Source organism: Mustelus asterias, chromosome X, assembly GCF_964213995.1.
Source record: "Mustelus asterias chromosome X, sMusAst1.hap1.1, whole genome shotgun sequence".
Classification (NCBI taxonomy): Eukaryota; Metazoa; Chordata; class Chondrichthyes; order Carcharhiniformes; family Triakidae; genus Mustelus; species Mustelus asterias.
Window position 1 is genome coordinate 4,304,938 of NC_135834.1, and position 18,020 is coordinate 4,322,957.

General features: G+C 56.9%; 1 protein-coding gene across 2 annotated transcripts in view; it reads right to left on the reverse strand.

Moving 5' to 3' along the window:
- Positions 1–18,020, reverse strand: part of os9 (OS9 endoplasmic reticulum lectin) — a 63,579-nt gene that overhangs the window by 9,056 nt on the left and 36,503 nt on the right. Inside the window, exons 11-12 of one of the 2 annotated variants that reach the window (XM_078201250.1) lie at positions 5,501–5,737; positions 1,634–1,817 (exon numbers count right to left, since the gene is read on the reverse strand). In XM_078201250.1, the coding sequence (XP_078057376.1) occupies positions 1,634–1,817; positions 5,501–5,737 (421 nt within the window). Of the gene's footprint in view, positions 1–1,633; positions 1,818–5,500; positions 5,741–18,020 lie in introns of both variants that reach the window. The other variant, XM_078201249.1, reaches the window with a different exon arrangement.

Consider the following 18,020-nt stretch of genomic DNA (forward strand, 5'->3'; position numbering starts at 1 on the left):
CCACAGTTGAAAGGTGTAGGTTAGGTGGGTTGGCCATGCTAAATTGTCCCTTAGTGTCCAAAGATGTGCAGGTTAGTTGGATTAGCCATGGTAAGTGTGTGGGGTTACAGGGATATAGCAGGGGAAGATACTCTGTCAGAAGTCTGCGCAGACTTGATGGGCCAAATGGCTTCCTTCTGCACTGCAGGGATTCTATTCTATGAATTGGGGAGGAAATTCAGGAAGAGTGCACAAAATATGTAAACAGAATTTCAGAGATAGATGAAATTTTAATTGTAGATACTGGAAGAACAAAAAAAAAGCAGAAATATACAGACTCCCATGGACTAAAATAGTTAAAGATGGAATTGAGACACACCTGGGGTCTCAGTGGATTCAACATACCCAACCACCACAGAGCTGCAATCAAGAAAACAAACAGAATACTAGAGCTCAGTCAATACAATAGAATACAAGCCAGAGAAAGCCATGTCAGATCATATACTGCCCTAGTCAGACTAATTGAGACTCCAGAAACCAAGGTATATTTTTTTAAAAGCCATATACAAGTGCTGGCAAAGTTGCAGGAAAGGATGATGAGACTCATTTCCATATCAGAGGTCTGAATTATGGAGAAAGATTTGAGAAACAGATTTATTGGCCTTCAAAAAGAAAACCAAGAGGTGATGGGAAAGTAATGCAAAACGATAGAATACAGTTTGAATCCGCAGTGTTCTACAATAAGGAAAGGAAAGTTCGGACTCATGTCAGGATGTCTTTCCTAAGGAAAGAGATACACTCCCAGAAACATGAGGCAAGAACCCCGTAATCATTCAAGTGGAAAAGTAAGAGCTGTGGTGAGAGGAAGCGATAAAGGAGAATCATATAAACTTACAGCACAGAAGGTGTCACATTGTACCTGTGACAGGTCCGGAAAGATCAGCTGGTCTTAGTCCCACACCCCCATTCTTTTCTATAATCCGGTAAACTCCTCATCCTCAAGTACCTGTTAACTCCCTTCTAATCTTAGTCACGGAATCAGCTTTGAATATCTATTTCAAGTAGAACATTCCAGATCCTGACAATTCCGTGAAAAGAAATTCTCATCGCCCCTCCAGATAGTTTTCCCAATTATTTTAAATAGATGACATCTGCCCCACTTGCCAGAGGGAATGGTCTTCTCTCTATCAGAGCAAAATTTTGCATCCAACTCGAAAACCTCTAATGGGCAACATCTTAATCTCCTCTGCTTCAAGGAGAGAGTCTTAGTTTTTCAAACGTCCCCTCATAACTGAAGTATTCCATCCCAGATAACATCCTGGTAAGCTTCCTCTGTACCCCAAGGCCTTCACATCTTTTCTGAAGCACGTTGGCCAGAATTGTCTACAACTACCCTCATTACTACCTCCTACTTTGTGCGTCTGTGTCTAAGTTTTGTATCATCCGCAAACTTTATAATGCTGTCCAACACACATTTTTCCTGAAATAGTACTCCTTCTCCATTACCCTATCCATAACTTTTCTTTCATCCATTCCCTATGTGAAGGCAGGTACAAAGTACTTGCTTGATATTTTTGCCATGTTCGCTACATCTACATAAAAGGGGGAAAAAAAAAATCTCAAAAGGATTGTGGGACAAACGGATGTTGTGTACCTCCTGTCTGTTTTGTGGAGCGGCTGGGAGTGCCCTTTGCTACGTCCTTATCTTCCTCTTCTTGCAAATTTTCTTTTTCGTCAAGCTTGTCTATGAGCTTGTTTAGGGTAGTGGCCAAGGTCTTGGAGGCTTGATTGCGATCAAATTCCCCTTTGAGGCCTTCTGCTTCAAGTTCATCTTGCGCCTGAAAAACATTATTATACACAATAATAAAGCGACGTGCTGTCCTGCTACCCCTACTCCAAGGTTATACCATACAAACAAATGGTTACATAGAATACACTTCAGTTAGGAAAGATAACACTGAGGTATATCTCACTCAGTAAGTATAGGGCAATTCCTAATAATCTGTTGCAGGAGGGACTAACACAGTTATAGCATCAGTTGCATTATGCCATTTATTTCCAGTTCCAGATCATATTCCATAAGATTACAAGTTCAATACATCCCCAGAGGTGGTGAATAAGGCAAGGGACACTGATAAGCCTAAATAATTCGGGGCGGCACGGTAGCACAGTGGTTAGCACTGCTGCTTCACAGCTCCGGGGTCCCGGGTTCGATTCCCAGCTCGGGTCACTGTCTGTGTGGAGTTTGCACATTCTCCTCGTGTCTGCGTGGGTTTCCTCCGGGTGCTCCGGTTTCCTCCCACAGTCCAAAGATGTGCGGGTTAGGTTGATTGGCCAGGTTAAAAAAATTGCCCCTTAGAGTCCTGGGATGTGTAGGTTAGAGGGATTAGCAGGTAAATATGTGGGGGTAGTGTCTGGGTGGGATTGTGGTCGGTGCAGACTTGATGGGCCGAATGGCCTCCTTCTGCACTGTAGGGTTTCTATGATTTCTATGATTTCTAATATAACTTCTAGAAGGTGTATGAGTAATGTTTTCCTTCGGAAACTTTGAAAGATTGTGAAAGTTCTTGGCATTAGTGACAATTAGAGTTAGCGTCAATTAGAGTTTAATTTAGATAAATGCAAGGTGATGCATATTGGTGGATCAAACCAGGGCAGGACTTAAATCAGTTAATGGTAGGATGTTGAGGAGAGTTACAGAGCAACGAGATCTCGGGGTACATGTTCATAGCTCCTTGAAAGTGGAGTCACAGGTGGACAGAGTGGTGAAGGAGGCATTCGGCATGCTTGGTTTCATCGGTCAGAACATTGAATACAGGAGTTGGGACGTCTTGTTGAAGTTGTACAAGACATTGGTAAGGCCACACTTGGAATACTGTGTACAGTTCTGGTCACCCTATTATAGAAAGGATATTATTAAGTTAGAAAGAGTGCAGAAAAGATTTACTAGGATGCTACTGGGACTTGATGGTTTGAGTTATAAGGAGAGGCTGGATAGACTGGGACTTTTTTCTCTGGAGCGTAGGAGGCGGAGGGGTGATCTTATAGAGGTCTATAAAATAATGAGGGGCATAGATCAGCTAGATAGTCAATATCTTTTCCCAAAGGTCGGGAAGTCTAAAACTAGAGGGCATAGGTTTAAGGTGAGGGGAGAAACACAAAAGGGTCCAGAGGGGCAATTTTTTCCAGAGGGTGGGGTGTGTCTGGAACAAGCTGCCAGAGGTAGTAGTAGGGGCGGGTACAATATTGTCTTTTAAAAAGCATTTAGACAGTTACATGGGTAAGATGGGTATAGAGGGATATGGGCCAAATGCGGGCAATTGGGACTAGCTTAGGGGTTTAAAAAAAAAAAGGGCAACAAGTCAGTTGGGACAAGTTGGGCTGAAGGGCCTGTTTCCATGCTGTAAACCTCTGACATCAGAGAGATTAATTTCTGCTTGCTGTTGCATGGCAGTTAGTGATTAAGCAAAAAAAACCTGAGGGGACAGGGACTGCTGTGTTTTCTGGGCTCTGCCTGTGCATACTATTCAAATAACAGATTTGGCAAACAGATTCTTTTAATGCTGAAATGTTACTGTATCTCCTCTTCTCTTCCCCCCCCCCCCCCCCCCCCGTCATCGTGGGCTGGGAAGAGCAGGGAGGGAACTCACAATAGATTGGATTTTCGTAGGAACAAAAGGTTAATTTGAACAAATTTATAAGTGCATAAAAATACACTGGGATTCATTCCTAAAGGGATAGAATTGAAATGCAAAAAGGCTATATTAAACTTGTATAGAACTTTGGTTGGACTAAATGTGGAGCAGTGTGCACAACTTTTGTCTCTAGGACAGAGAAACAGTGGAGAAAGTACAAAAAAGATTTACCAGAAGTACCAGAACGGAGAGGCTGCATTTATCAGGAAAGAATGACCAAGCTAGGGCTCTTGGTTCAAGAAAAGGGAAGACTGAGGGATGACCTGTTAGAGGTAGGAAGATGAAAACATTCGATAGGAAAGAGGATGTTTCATGCTCTGACGAAGTGTCATCCAGACTTGAAACATTGGCTCTGTTCTCTCTCCACAGATGATATCAGACCAGCTGAGATTTTCCAGTATTTTCTGTTTTTGTTTCAGATTCCAGCATCCACAGTAATTTGCTTTCATCAGTGGGGAGGTAATGGCATAGTGGTATTATTGCTAGACTATTAAACCAGAGACCCAGGGCAATGCTCTGGGGGACCTGGGTTCGAATCCCCCCACGGCAGTTGGTGGAATTTGAATGCAATTTTTAAAAAAAATCTGGAATTAAGAATCTACTGATGACCATGAAACCATTGTCAGAAAAACCCATCTGGTTCACTAATGTCCTTTAGGGAAGGAAATCTGCCGTCCTTACCCGGTCTGGCCTACATGTGACTCCAGAGCCACTGCAGCGTGGATGACTCAACTACCCTCAGGCAACTGGGGATGGGCAATAAATGCTGGCCCAGCCAGCGATGCCCATGTCCCACAAATAAATTTTTTTTAAAAAATCAACGTTTTCAATTGTGGGCAAGATCAGAACTCAGCCAGTCATTAATAAATCAAATAGGGAACAGAGAAGAAACTTCTTCACCCAGACAGCGATAAGAAATGTGGAACTCACTGCCACAAGGAACAATTGAGGTTAAAAGCACAGCTGCATTTCAGGGGGAAGCTCGATATGCATGAGGAAGAAAGGAATGGAAGGAAATGCACATCAGACTAAATAAAGATAGCGTGATGCATGAGCAGCATGGGCTCAAACCTGCATCTGTGGACAGCAGAACAGAGTATTTCCAGCATTTTCTAGTTTTATTCTGGACTAGTCGAGTTGAATGACCCATTTGTGCGCTGTAAATACGACAGAATCAATAAACCTTTGCATAATGGTGCTCAAAAAACTTTGTAAAGTCCCACTGGACCTGATGTATAGTAGCTGAGGAGGAAGAATATGTGCAGGCGGTAGAAATTCAGCATGTCAGCTACAACTCTCACCAACTTTTACAGATGCACCATAGAAAGCATTCTTTCTGGTTGTATCACAGCTTGGTATGGCTCCTGCTCTGCCCAAGACTGCAAGAAACTACAAAGGGTGGTGAATGTAGCCCAATCCATCACGCAAACCAGCCTCCCATCCATTGACTCCATCTACACTTCCCACTGCCTCGGCAAAGCAGCCAGCATAATTAAGGATCCCCCGCACCCCGGACATTCTCTCTTCCACCTTCTTCCGTCAGGAAAAAAATACAAAAGTCTGAAGGCACCAACCGAACGAGGCCATAAAATCTTGCCCCGAGATAATCAGTGCAGGAAGTGTGTAACAGTACATAATCTGCAGATCAATTCAGAATTTGACATATGCGGCCTTGCATATTACACAACCTACTAGCACATCTGTCATTCAAACACCAACTCAATTTAGTTCAAAAAATACATTGCTAAGCCCCTGCCTCATCAGGTATTCTGGACTGATTTTAATAAATATGCAACTCCTTTTGAATTTAAAGGAGCATTACTCACTTCATCAATAAGATTTTCAAATTCTTTTTCCATTTCTTCTTTCACTTCTCTCTTAATCTCAGACATCTTGGATTTTGGGATGGACACATCCTGCAGCTCCTTTTCAAAGTCTTTAATAAGCTCATTTTCTTCAATATCAACCATCTCCTCTTGTTTTGCTGACAAGTCTTGGTCAGCGGATTTGGCAGAAGACCCCGCAGAAGTGTCTTTGGTCGGATCCTTGTCCTCATCACCTTTCTGCTTCCAGACACAGAGAATAAACGTTTAAATTGCAACACGTACAACTTGAAACACAATTCGCTAACCCCTATATTTGCCAGCCCTGGATATATTTTAACCCAAATACATTTACCAATACAAACAAGGTGGTTAGAATTTTTCCACAAGTGATGGCGAAGTATATTGTTACTTGCAATCTAACCTAGCTCCAAATAGGATGTGGGTAACTAGTATGTAAAAAGACAAGAATTTACTGTTTGAACATTATTAGTATCAAATAGGGTGAAAACTTAAGACTACAATTTTTGAAAACAAAATCACAACTGGAAGCTCATAATAAGCTTAATCATAGAATCCCTACAGTGCAGAAGGAGGCCATTCAGCCCATCAAGTCTGCACTGACCACAATCCCAGCCAGGCCCTATCCCCGTAACCTCACCTATTTACCCCACTAGTCCCCCTGACACTAAGGGGCAATTTAGCATGGCCAATCCACCTAAACTGCACATCTTTGGACTGTGGGAGGAAACCCACACAGACAGGGGGATAATGTGCAAACTCCACAGACAGTGACCCGAGGCCAGAATTGAACCTGGGACCTGGCGCTGTGAGGCAGCAGTGCTAACCACTGTGCCACACTTAATCCTATTTTGGAATTTCTGACTATACCTCCATGGCATGGGATTGGTGCGTAACATATGCCACTACAGAGTTAATTTTAGCACACGTTACTAACCTTGCTGTATGGTGGACTGAAGTACAGATTACGATTCAAGGAGGATGCCTGAACTAGTGCGTTTCACACAATGATAGTTTGAACATTTGAGTAATTGATCACATCGATTGGGTTGCGCTCAGTAGAGGGTAGTTGCCAGGGTATTTCACAAAGATACTGCTTCCCAAGGTCAGATTTTAAAAAGTAAAAAGGGCTGCCTCACAGTGACCTGCCGCTGCTGCCTCAGCACTGCTGGGTGACTGGGTGGAGTTTGCATGTTCTCCCCATGTCTGCATGGGTTTCCTCCGGGGGCTCCGGCTTCCTTCCACAGTCCAAAGACGTGCAGGTTAGGTGGATTGGCCATGCTAAATTGCCCCGTAGTGTCAGGGGGACTAGCGGAATAAATAGGCGAGGTTAATGGGATAGGGTCTGGGCTGAATGGCCTCCTTCTGCACTGCTGGGATTCTGTTCTATCAAAATGTGCTACATCACAACTTCATTTGTCAATGTCCGCCTGTAATGCGAGACAAATGAAGTTGTGTGAAGTAGCACATTTTGATAGAACAGAATGACAGAATCCCAGCAGTGCAGGAGGCCATTCAGCCCAGAGTCTACACCAACCACAATCCCACCCAGACCCTATCCCATTAACCTCACCTATTTATTCCACTAGTCCCCCTGACACTAGGGGACAATTTAGCATGGCCAATCCACCTAACCCGCACATCTTTGGACTGTGGGAGGAAACCAAAGCACCCGGAGGAAACCCACACAGACACGGGGAGAATGTGCAAACTCCACAGACAGTGACCCGAGGCTGGAATCGAGGCCAGGTCCCTGGCGCTGTGAGGCAGCAGTGCGAACCACTGTGCCACCAACAGCATATAATAAGGGGATCACTGAAAAAGGTGCGAGTCTAGGTGAGGTAGAGGAACAGGGGGATTACGGAATAGAAATACAAAAAGTGGTGCCACAGGTTATCAAAGCCATAAAAGAATGCAAACCAAGTTTTATTTCCAGAGGGACAGAATTGAAAAGTAGTTAGACAACACTTGGACGACTGCATGGAGCTCTGGACATTAAGTGCAGGGACAATATAAATGGATGATAATGGAGATACATCTGCGTACATGTCAGGAAAGGATTGATAGACTGGGTCTCTTTTCTCTCGAAAAAGGAACACTTGGGCGGCTCGGTGGCAGAGTGCTCAGCAACACTGCCTTACAGTGCCAAGGACCCGGGTTCAATTCTCGCCTCGGGTCACTGTCTGCGTGGGTTTCCTCCGGATGCTCCGGTTTCCTCCCACAGTTCAAAGATGTGCAGGTTAGGTGGATTGGACATGCTAAATTGCCTCTTAGTTGCCCTGCTAATACCCCTGACACTATGTGGGATTGCAGGGTAGGACCAGGGTGGGATTGTTGCCGTTGCAGGCTCGATGGGCCGAATGGCCTCCTCCTGCACTGTAGGGATTCTATGATTCCTGCTGCTACTCCAATGATTCTATGAGGGGTGACCTCAAGAGGTCTTTAAATTTTTGGAAAGATTTTGTGGAGTGGATCCAGAAAGAATGTTTCCTCCCGTGGGGAAAAGCTTCACTAGAAGTCATCAAAATAAGATAGTTACTAAGAAATCCAATCGGGAATTCATTAACTTCTCCACCCGAGTGGGGAGAGCGTGGAGCTCGCTCCCACAGGGAGAGTGGGGAGAGCGTGGAGCTCGCTCCCACAGGGAGAGTGGGGAGAGCGTGGAGCTCGCTCCCACAGGGAGAGTGGGGAGAGCGTGGAGCTCGCTCCCACAGGGAGAGTGGGGAGAGCGTGGAGCTCGCTCCCACAGGGAGAGTGGGGAGAGCGTGGAGCTCGCTCCCACAGGGAGAGTGGGGAGAGCGTGGAGCTCGCTCCCACAGGGAGAGTGGGGAGAGCGTGGAGCTCGCTCCCACAGGGAGAGTGGGGAGAGCGTGGAGCTCGCTCCCACAGGGAGAGTGGGGAGAGCGTGGAGCTCGCTCCCACAGGGAGAGTGGGGAGAGCGTGGAGCTCGCTCCCACAGGGAGAGTGGGGAGAGCGTGGAGCTCGCTCCCACAGGGAGAGTGGGGAGAGCGTGGAGCTCGCTCCCACAGGGAGAGTGGGGAGAGCGTGGAGCTCGCTCCCACAGGGAGAGTGGGGAGAGCGTGGAGCTCGCTCCCACAGGGAGAGTGGGGAGAGCGTGGAGCTCGCTCCCACAGGGAGAGTGGGGAGAGCGTGGAGCTCGCTCCCACAGGGAGAGTGGGGAGAGCGTGGAGCTCGCTCCCACAGGGAGAGTGGGGAGAGCGTGGAGCTCGCTCCCACAGGGAGAGTGGGGAGAGCGTGGAGCTCGCTCCCACAGGGAGAGTGGGGAGAGCGTGGAGCTCGCTCCCACAGGGAGAGTGGGGAGAGCGTGGAGCTCGCTCCCACAGGGAGAGTGGGGAGAGCGTGGAGCTCGCTCCCACAGGGAGAGTGGGGAGAGCGTGGAGCTCGCTCCCACAGGGAGAGTGGGGAGAGCGTGGAGCTCGCTCCCACAGGGAGAGTGGGGAGAGCGTGGAGCTCGCTCCCACAGGGAGAGTGGGGAGAGCGTGGAGCTCGCTCCCACAGGGAGAGTGGGGAGAGCGTGGAGCTCGCTCCCACAGGGAGAGTGGGGAGAGCGTGGAGCTCGCTCCCACAGGGAGAGTGGGGAGAGCGTGGAGCTCGCTCCCACAGGGAGAGTGGGGAGAGCGTGGAGCTCGCTCCCACAGGGAGAGTGGGGAGAGCGTGGAGCTCGCTCCCACAGGGAGAGTGGGGAGAGCGTGGAGCTCGCTCCCACAGGGAGAGTGGGGAGAGCGTGGAGCTCGCTCCCACAGGGAGAGTGGGGAGAGCGTGGAGCTCGCTCCCACAGGGAGAGTGGGGAGAGCGTGGAGCTCGCTCCCACAGGGAGAGTGGGGAGAGCGTGGAGCTCGCTCCCACAGGGAGAGTGGGGAGAGCGTGGAGCTCGCTCCCACAGGGAGAGTGGGGAGAGCGTGGAGCTCGCTCCCACAGGGAGAGTGGGGAGAGCGTGGAGCTCGCTCCCACAGGGAGAGTGGGGAGAGCGTGGAGCTCGCTCCCACAGGGAGAGTGGGGAGAGCGTGGAGCTCGCTCCCACAGGGAGAGTGGGGAGAGCGTGGAGCTCGCTCCCACAGGGAGAGTGGGGAGAGCGTGGAGCTCGCTCCCACAGGGAGAGTGGGGAGAGCGTGGAGCTCGCTCCCACAGGGAGAGTGGGGAGAGCGTGGAGCTCGCTCCCACAGGGAGAGTGGGGAGAGCGTGGAGCTCGCTCCCACAGGGAGAGTGGGGAGAGCGTGGAGCTCGCTCCCACAGGGAGAGTGGGGAGAGCGTGGAGCTCGCTCCCACAGGGAGAGTGGGGAGAGCGTGGAGCTCGCTCCCACAGGGAGAGTGGGGAGAGCGTGGAGCTCGCTCCCACAGGGAGAGTGGGGAGAGCGTGGAGCTCGCTCCCACAGGGAGAGTGGGGAGAGCGTGGAGCTCGCTCCCACAGGGAGAGTGGGGAGAGCGTGGAGCTCGCTCCCACAGGGAGAGTGGGGAGAGCGTGGAGCTCGCTCCCACAGGGAGAGTGGGGAGAGCGTGGAGCTCGCTCCCACAGGGAGAGTGGGGAGAGCGTGGAGCTCGCTCCCACAGGGAGAGTGGGGAGAGCGTGGAGCTCGCTCCCACAGGGAGAGTGGGGAGAGCGTGGAGCTCGCTCCCACAGGGAGAGTGGGGAGAGCGTGGAGCTCGCTCCCACAGGGAGAGTGGGGAGAGCGTGGAGCTCGCTCCCACAGGGAGAGTGGGGAGAGCGTGGAGCTCGCTCCCACAGGGAGAGTGGGGAGAGCGTGGAGCTCGCTCCCACAGGGAGAGTGGGGAGAGCGTGGAGCTCGCTCCCACAGGGAGAGTGGGGAGAGCGTGGAGCTCGCTCCCACAGGGAGAGTGGGGAGAGCGTGGAGCTCGCTCCCACAGGGAGAGTGGGGAGAGCGTGGAGCTCGCTCCCACAGGGAGAGTGGGGAGAGCGTGGAGCTCGCTCCCACAGGGAGAGTGGGGAGAGCGTGGAGCTCGCTCCCACAGGGAGAGTGGGGAGAGCGTGGAGCTCGCTCCCACAGGGAGAGTGGGGAGAGCGTGGAGCTCGCTCCCACAGGGAGAGTGGGGAGAGCGTGGAGCTCGCTCCCACAGGGAGAGTGGGGAGAGCGTGGAGCTCGCTCCCACAGGGAGAGTGGGGAGAGCGTGGAGCTCGCTCCCACAGGGAGAGTGGGGAGAGCGTGGAGCTCGCTCCCACAGGGAGAGTGGGGAGAGCGTGGAGCTCGCTCCCACAGGGAGAGTGGGGAGAGCGTGGAGCTCGCTCCCACAGGGAGAGTGGGGAGAGCGTGGAGCTCGCTCCCACAGGGAGAGTGGGGAGAGCGTGGAGCTCGCTCCCACAGGGAGAGTGGGGAGAGCGTGGAGCTCGCTCCCACAGGGAGAGTGGGGAGAGCGTGGAGCTCGCTCCCACAGGGAGAGTGGGGAGAGCGTGGAGCTCGCTCCCACAGGGAGAGTGGGGAGAGCGTGGAGCTCGCTCCCACAGGGAGAGTGGGGAGAGCGTGGAGCTCGCTCCCACAGGGAGAGTGGGGAGAGCGTGGAGCTCGCTCCCACAGGGAGAGTGGGGAGAGCGTGGAGCTCGCTCCCACAGGGAGAGTGGGGAGAGCGTGGAGCTCGCTCCCACAGGGAGAGTGGGGAGAGCGTGGAGCTCGCTCCCACAGGGAGAGTGGGGAGAGCGTGGAGCTCGCTCCCACAGGGAGAGTGGGGAGAGCGTGGAGCTCGCTCCCACAGGGAGAGTGGGGAGAGCGTGGAGCTCGCTCCCACAGGGAGAGTGGGGAGAGCGTGGAGCTCGCTCCCACAGGGAGAGTGGGGAGAGCGTGGAGCTCGCTCCCACAGGGAGAGTGGGGAGAGCGTGGAGCTCGCTCCCACAGGGAGAGTGGGGAGAGCGTGGAGCTCGCTCCCACAGGGAGAGTGGGGAGAGCGTGGAGCTCGCTCCCACAGGGAGAGTGGGGAGAGCGTGGAGCTCGCTCCCACAGGGAGAGTGGGGAGAGCGTGGAGCTCGCTCCCACAGGGAGAGTGGGGAGAGCGTGGAGCTCGCTCCCACAGGGAGAGTGGGGAGAGCGTGGAGCTCGCTCCCACAGGGAGAGTGGGGAGAGCGTGGAGCTCGCTCCCACAGGGAGAGTGGGGAGAGCGTGGAGCTCGCTCCCACAGGGAGAGTGGGGAGAGCGTGGAGCTCGCTCCCACAGGGAGAGTGGGGAGAGCGTGGAGCTCGCTCCCACAGGGAGAGTGGGGAGAGCGTGGAGCTCGCTCCCACAGGGAGAGTGGGGAGAGCGTGGAGCTCGCTCCCACAGGGAGAGTGGGGAGAGCGTGGAGCTCGCTCCCACAGGGAGAGTGGGGAGAGCGTGGAGCTCGCTCCCACAGGGAGAGTGGGGAGAGCGTGGAGCTCGCTCCCACAGGGAGAGTGGGGAGAGCGTGGAGCTCGCTCCCACAGGGAGAGTGGGGAGAGCGTGGAGCTCGCTCCCACAGGGAGAGTGGGGAGAGCGTGGAGCTCGCTCCCACAGGGAGAGTGGGGAGAGCGTGGAGCTCGCTCCCACAGGGAGAGTGGGGAGAGCGTGGAGCTCGCTCCCACAGGGAGAGTGGGGAGAGCGTGGAGCTCGCTCCCACAGGGAGAGTGGGGAGAGCGTGGAGCTCGCTCCCACAGGGAGAGTGGGGAGAGCGTGGAGCTCGCTCCCACAGGGAGAGTGGGGAGAGCGTGGAGCTCGCTCCCACAGGGAGAGTGGGGAGAGCGTGGAGCTCGCTCCCACAGGGAGAGTGGGGAGAGCGTGGAGCTCGCTCCCACAGGGAGAGTGGGGAGAGCGTGGAGCTCGCTCCCACAGGGAGAGTGGGGAGAGCGTGGAGCTCGCTCCCACAGGGAGAGTGGGGAGAGCGTGGAGCTCGCTCCCACAGGGAGAGTGGGGAGAGCGTGGAGCTCGCTCCCACAGGGAGAGTGGGGAGAGCGTGGAGCTCGCTCCCACAGGGAGAGTGGGGAGAGCGTGGAGCTCGCTCCCACAGGGAGAGTGGGGAGAGCGTGGAGCTCGCTCCCACAGGGAGAGTGGGGAGAGCGTGGAGCTCGCTCCCACAGGGAGAGTGGGGAGAGCGTGGAGCTCGCTCCCACAGGGAGAGTGGGGAGAGCGTGGAGCTCGCTCCCACAGGGAGAGTGGGGAGAGCGTGGAGCTCGCTCCCACAGGGAGAGTGGGGAGAGCGTGGAGCTCGCTCCCACAGGGAGAGTGGGGAGAGCGTGGAGCTCGCTCCCACAGGGAGAGTGGGGAGAGCGTGGAGCTCGCTCCCACAGGGAGAGTGGGGAGAGCGTGGAGCTCGCTCCCACAGGGAGAGTGGGGAGAGCGTGGAGCTCGCTCCCACAGGGAGAGTGGGGAGAGCGTGGAGCTCGCTCCCACAGGGAGAGTGGGGAGAGCGTGGAGCTCGCTCCCACAGGGAGAGTGGGGAGAGCGTGGAGCTCGCTCCCACAGGGAGAGTGGGGAGAGCGTGGAGCTCGCTCCCACAGGGAGAGTGGGGAGAGCGTGGAGCTCGCTCCCACAGGGAGAGTGGGGAGAGCGTGGAGCTCGCTCCCACAGGGAGAGTGGGGAGAGCGTGGAGCTCGCTCCCACAGGGAGAGTGGGGAGAGCGTGGAGCTCGCTCCCACAGGGAGAGTGGGGAGAGCGTGGAGCTCGCTCCCACAGGGAGAGTGGGGAGAGCGTGGAGCTCGCTCCCACAGGGAGAGTGGGGAGAGCGTGGAGCTCGCTCCCACAGGGAGAGTGGGGAGAGCGTTGGAGCTTCGCTCCCACAGGGAGAGTGGGGAGAGCGTGGAGCTCGCTCCCACAGGGGGGGGAGAGTGGCCACAGGGAGAGTGGGGAGAGCGTGGAGCTCGCTCCCACAGGGAGAGTGGGGAGAGCGTGGAGCTCGCTCCCACAGGGAGAGTGGGGAGAGCGTGGAGCTCGCTCCCACAGGGAGAGTGGGGAGAGCGTGGAGCTCGCTCCCACAGGGAGAGTGGGGAGAGCGTGGAGCTCGCTCCCACAGGGAGAGTGGGGAGAGCGTGGAGCTCGCTCCCACAGGGAGAGTGGGGAGAGCGTGGAGCTCGCTCCCACAGGGAGAGTGGGGAGAGCGTGGAGCTCGCTCCCACAGGGAGAGTGGGGAGAGCGTGGAGCTCGCTCCCACAGGGAGAGTGGGGAGAGCGTGGAGCTCGCTCCCACAGGGAGAGTGGGGAGAGCGTGGAGCTCGCTCCCACAGGGAGAGTGGGGAGAGCGTGGAGCTCGCTCCCACAGGGAGAGTGGGGAGAGCGTGGAGCTCGCTCCCACAGGGAGAGTGGGGAGAGCGTGGAGCTCGCTCCCACAGGGAGAGTGGGGAGAGCGTGGAGCTCGCTCCCACAGGGAGAGTGGGGAGAGCGTGGAGCTCGCTCCCACAGGGAGAGTGGGGAGAGCGTGGAGCTCGCTCCCACAGGGAGAGTGGGGAGAGCGTGGAGCTCGCTCCCACAGGGAGAGTGGGAGAGCGTGGAGCTCGCTCCCACAGGGAGAGTGGGGAGAGCGTGGAGCTCGCTCCCACAGGGAGAGTGGGGAGAGCGTGGAGCTCGCTCCCACAGGGAGAGTGGGGAGAGCGTGGAGCTCGCTCCCACAGGGAGAGTGGGGAGAGCGTGGAGCTCGCTCCCACAGGGAGAGTGGGGAGAGCGTGGAGCTCGCTCCCACAGGGAGAGTGGGGAGAGCGTGGAGCTCGCTCCCACAGGGAGAGTGGGGAGAGCGTGGAGCTCGCTCCCACAGGGAGAGTGGGGAGAGCGTGGAGCTCGCTCCCACAGGGAGAGTGGGGAGAGCGTGGAGCTCGCTCCCACAGGGAGAGTGGGGAGAGCGTGGAGCTCGCTCCCACAGGGAGAGTGGGGAGAGCGTGGAGCTCGCTCCCACAGGGAGAGTGGGGAGAGCGTGGAGCTCGCTCCCACAGGGAGAGTGGGGAGAGCGTGGAGCTCGCTCCCACAGGGAGAGTGGGGAGAGCGTGGAGCTCGCTCCCACAGGGAGAGTGGGGAGAGCGTGGAGCTCGCTCCCACAGGGAGAGTGGGGAGAGCGTGGAGCTCGCTCCCACAGGGAGAGTGGGGAGAGCGTGGAGCTCGCTCCCACAGGGAGAGTGGGGAGAGCGTGGAGCTCGCTCCCACAGGGAGAGTGGGGAGAGCGTGGAGCTCGCTCCCACAGGGAGAGTGGGGAGAGCGTGGAGCTCGCTCCCACAGGGAGAGTGGGGAGAGCGTGGAGCTCGCTCCCACAGGGAGAGTGGGGAGAGCGTGGAGCTCGCTCCCACAGGGAGAGTGGGGGAGAGCGTGGAGCTCGCTCCCACAGGGAGAGTGGGGAGAGCGTGGAGCTCGCTCCCACAGGGAGAGTGGGGAGAGCGTGGAGCTCGCTCCCACAGGGAGAGTGGGGAGAGCGTGGAGCTCGCTCCCACAGGGAGAGTGGGGAGAGCGTGGAGCTCGCTCCCACAGGGAGAGTGGGGAGAGCGTGGAGCTCGCTCCCACAGGGAGAGTGGGGAGAGCGTGGAGCTCGCTCCCACAGGGAGAGTGGGGAGAGCGTGGAGCTCGCTCCCACAGGGAGAGTGGGGAGAGCGTGGAGCTCGCTCCCACAGGGAGAGTGGGGAGAGCGTGGAGCTCGCTCCCACAGGGAGAGTGGGGAGAGCGTGGAGCTCGCTCCCACAGGGAGAGTGGGGAGAGCGTGGAGCTCGCTCCCACAGGGAGAGTGGGGAGAGCGTGGAGCTCGCTCCCACAGGGAGAGTGGGGAGAGCGTGGAGCTCGCTCCCACAGGGAGAGTGGGGAGAGCGTGGAGCTCGCTCCCACAGGGAGAGTGGGGAGAGCGTGGAGCTCGCTCCCACAGGGAGAGTGGGGAGAGCGTGGAGCTCGCTCCCACAGGGAGAGTGGGGAGAGCGTGGAGCTCGCTCCCACAGGGAGAGTGGGGAGAGCGTGGAGCTCGCTCCCACAGGGAGAGTGGGGAGAGCGTGGAGCTCGCTCCCACAGGGAGAGTGGGGAGAGCGTGGAGCTCGCTCCCACAGGGAGAGTGGGGAGAGCGTGGAGCTCGCTCCCACAGGGAGAGTGGGGAGAGCGTGGAGCTCGCTCCCACAGGGAGAGTGGGGAGAGCGTGGAGCTCGCTCCCACAGGGAGAGTGGGGAGAGCGTGGAGCTCGCTCCCACAGGGAGAGTGGGGAGAGCGTGGAGCTCGCTCCCACAGGGAGAGTGGGGAGAGCGTGGAGCTCGCTCCCACAGGGAGAGTGGGGAGAGCGTGGAGCTCGCTCCCACAGGGAGAGTGGGGAGAGCGTGGAGCTCGCTCCCACAGGGAGAGTGGGGAGAGCGTGGAGCTCGCTCCCACAGGGAGAGTGGGGAGAGCGTGGAGCTCGCTCCCACAGGGAGAGTGGGGAGAGCGTGGAGCTCGCTCCCACAGGGAGAGTGGGGAGAGCGTGGAGCTCGCTCCCACAGGGAGAGTGGGGAGAGCGTGGAGCTCGCTCCCACAGGGAGAGTGGGGAGAGCGTGGAGCTCGCTCCCACAGGGAGAGTGGGGAGAGCGTGGAGCTCGCTCCCACAGGGAGAGTGGGGAGAGCGTGGAGCTCGCTCCCACAGGGAGAGTGGGGAGAGCGTGGAGCTCGCTCCCACAGGGAGAGTGGGGAGAGCGTGGAGCTCGCTCCCACAGGGAGAGTGGGGAGAGCGTGGAGCTCGCTCCCACAGGGAGAGTGGGGAGAGCGTGGAGCTCGCTCCCACAGGGAGAGTGGGGAGAGCGTGGAGCTCGCTCCCACAGGGAGAGTGGGGAGAGCGTGGAGCTCGCTCCCACAGGGAGAGTGGGAGAGCGTGGAGCTCGCTCCCACAGGGAGAGTGGGGAGAGCGTGGAGCTCGCTCCCACAGGGAGAGTGGGGAGAGCGTGGAGCTCGCTCCCACAGGGAGAGTGGGGAGAGCGTGGAGCTCGCTCCCACAGGGAGAGTGGGGGAGAGCGTGGAGCTCGCTCCCACAGGGAGAGTGGGGAGAGCGTGGAGCTCGCTCCCACAGGGAGAGTGGGGAGAGCGTGGAGCTCGCTCCCACAGGGAGAGTGGGGAGAGCGTGGAGCTCGCTCCCACAGGGAGAGTGGGAGAGCGTGGAGCTCGCTCCCACAGGGAGAGTGGGGAGAGCGTGGAGCTCGCTCCCACAGGGAGAGTGGGGAGAGCGTGGAGCTCGCTCCCACAGGGAGAGTGGGGAGAGCGTGGAGCTCGCTCCCACAGGGAGAGTGGGGAGAGCGTGGAGCTCGCTCCCACAGGGAGAGTGGGAGAGCGTGGAGCTCGCTCCCACAGGGAGAGTGGGGAGAGCGTGGAGCTCGCTCCCACAGGGAGAGTGGGGAGAGCGTGGAGCTCGCTCCCACAGGGAGAGTGGGGAGAGCGTGGAGCTCGCTCCCACAGGGAGAGTGGGGAGAGCGTGGAGCTCGCTCCCACAGGGAGAGTGGGGAGAGCGTGGAGCTCGCTCCCACAGGGAGAGTGGGGAGAGCGTGGAGCTCGCTCCCACAGGGAGAGTGGGGAGAGCGTGGAGCTCGCTCCCACAGGGAGAGTGGGGAGAGCGTGGAGCTCGCTCCCACAGGGAGAGTGGGGAGAGCGTGGAGCTCGCTCCCACAGGGAGAGTGGGGAGAGCGTGGAGCTCGCTCCCACAGGGAGAGTGGGGAGAGCGTGGAGCTCGCTCCCACAGGGAGAGTGGGGAGAGCGTGGAGCTCGCTCCCACAGGGAGAGTGGGGAGAGCGTGGAGCTCGCTCCCACAGGGAGAGTGGGGAGAGCGTGGAGCTCGCTCCCACAGGGAGAGTGGGGAGAGCGTGGAGCTCGCTCCCACAGGGGAGAGTGGGGAGAGCGTGGAGCTCAGCTCCCACAGGGAGAGTGGGGAGAGCGTGGAGCTCGCTCCCACAGGGAGAGTGGGGAGAGCGTGGAGCTCACTCCCACAGGGAGAGTGTGGAGAGCGTGGAGCTCGCTCCCACAGGGAGAGTAGGGAGAGCGTGGGAGCTCACTCCCACAGGGAGAGTGGGAGGGGTGGAGCGTGGATCTCGCTCCCACAGGGAGAGTGTGGAGCTCACTCCCACAGGGAGAGTGGAGCGTGGAGCTCGCTCCCACAGGGAGAGTGGGGAGGCTGGAACTCACTCCCACAGGGGGAGAGCGTGGGGAGCTGGCTCGCTCCCACAGGGAGAGTGTGGAGCTCACTCCCACAGGGAGAGTGGCTGAAGTGAACAATATCGGTGGATTTAAGGGGAAGCTGGACAAGTATGAGGGAGAGGGGAATAAAGGGTTAGATGAGAAAAGATGGGAGGAGACTCGAGTGAAGCATTAACATTGGCATGGACTGGATGGGCTGAATGGCCTGCTTCTGTGCCTTCCATTGCATGTAATTCTATGCAGAAATGCACACTGGTTTGGTTTTCAAGGAGCTGTGATATTCATTGAAACCAATGTCAGCAAAAAGGTTACAGAAAGGAACTCTTAAACTGTTACAAAATCTAATCACCCAATATGGTCTCGTCAAGCAAGTTACAATTGCTCAAACGGAACACAAAAAGCAGTGAAATTATCATGGCAACCAAT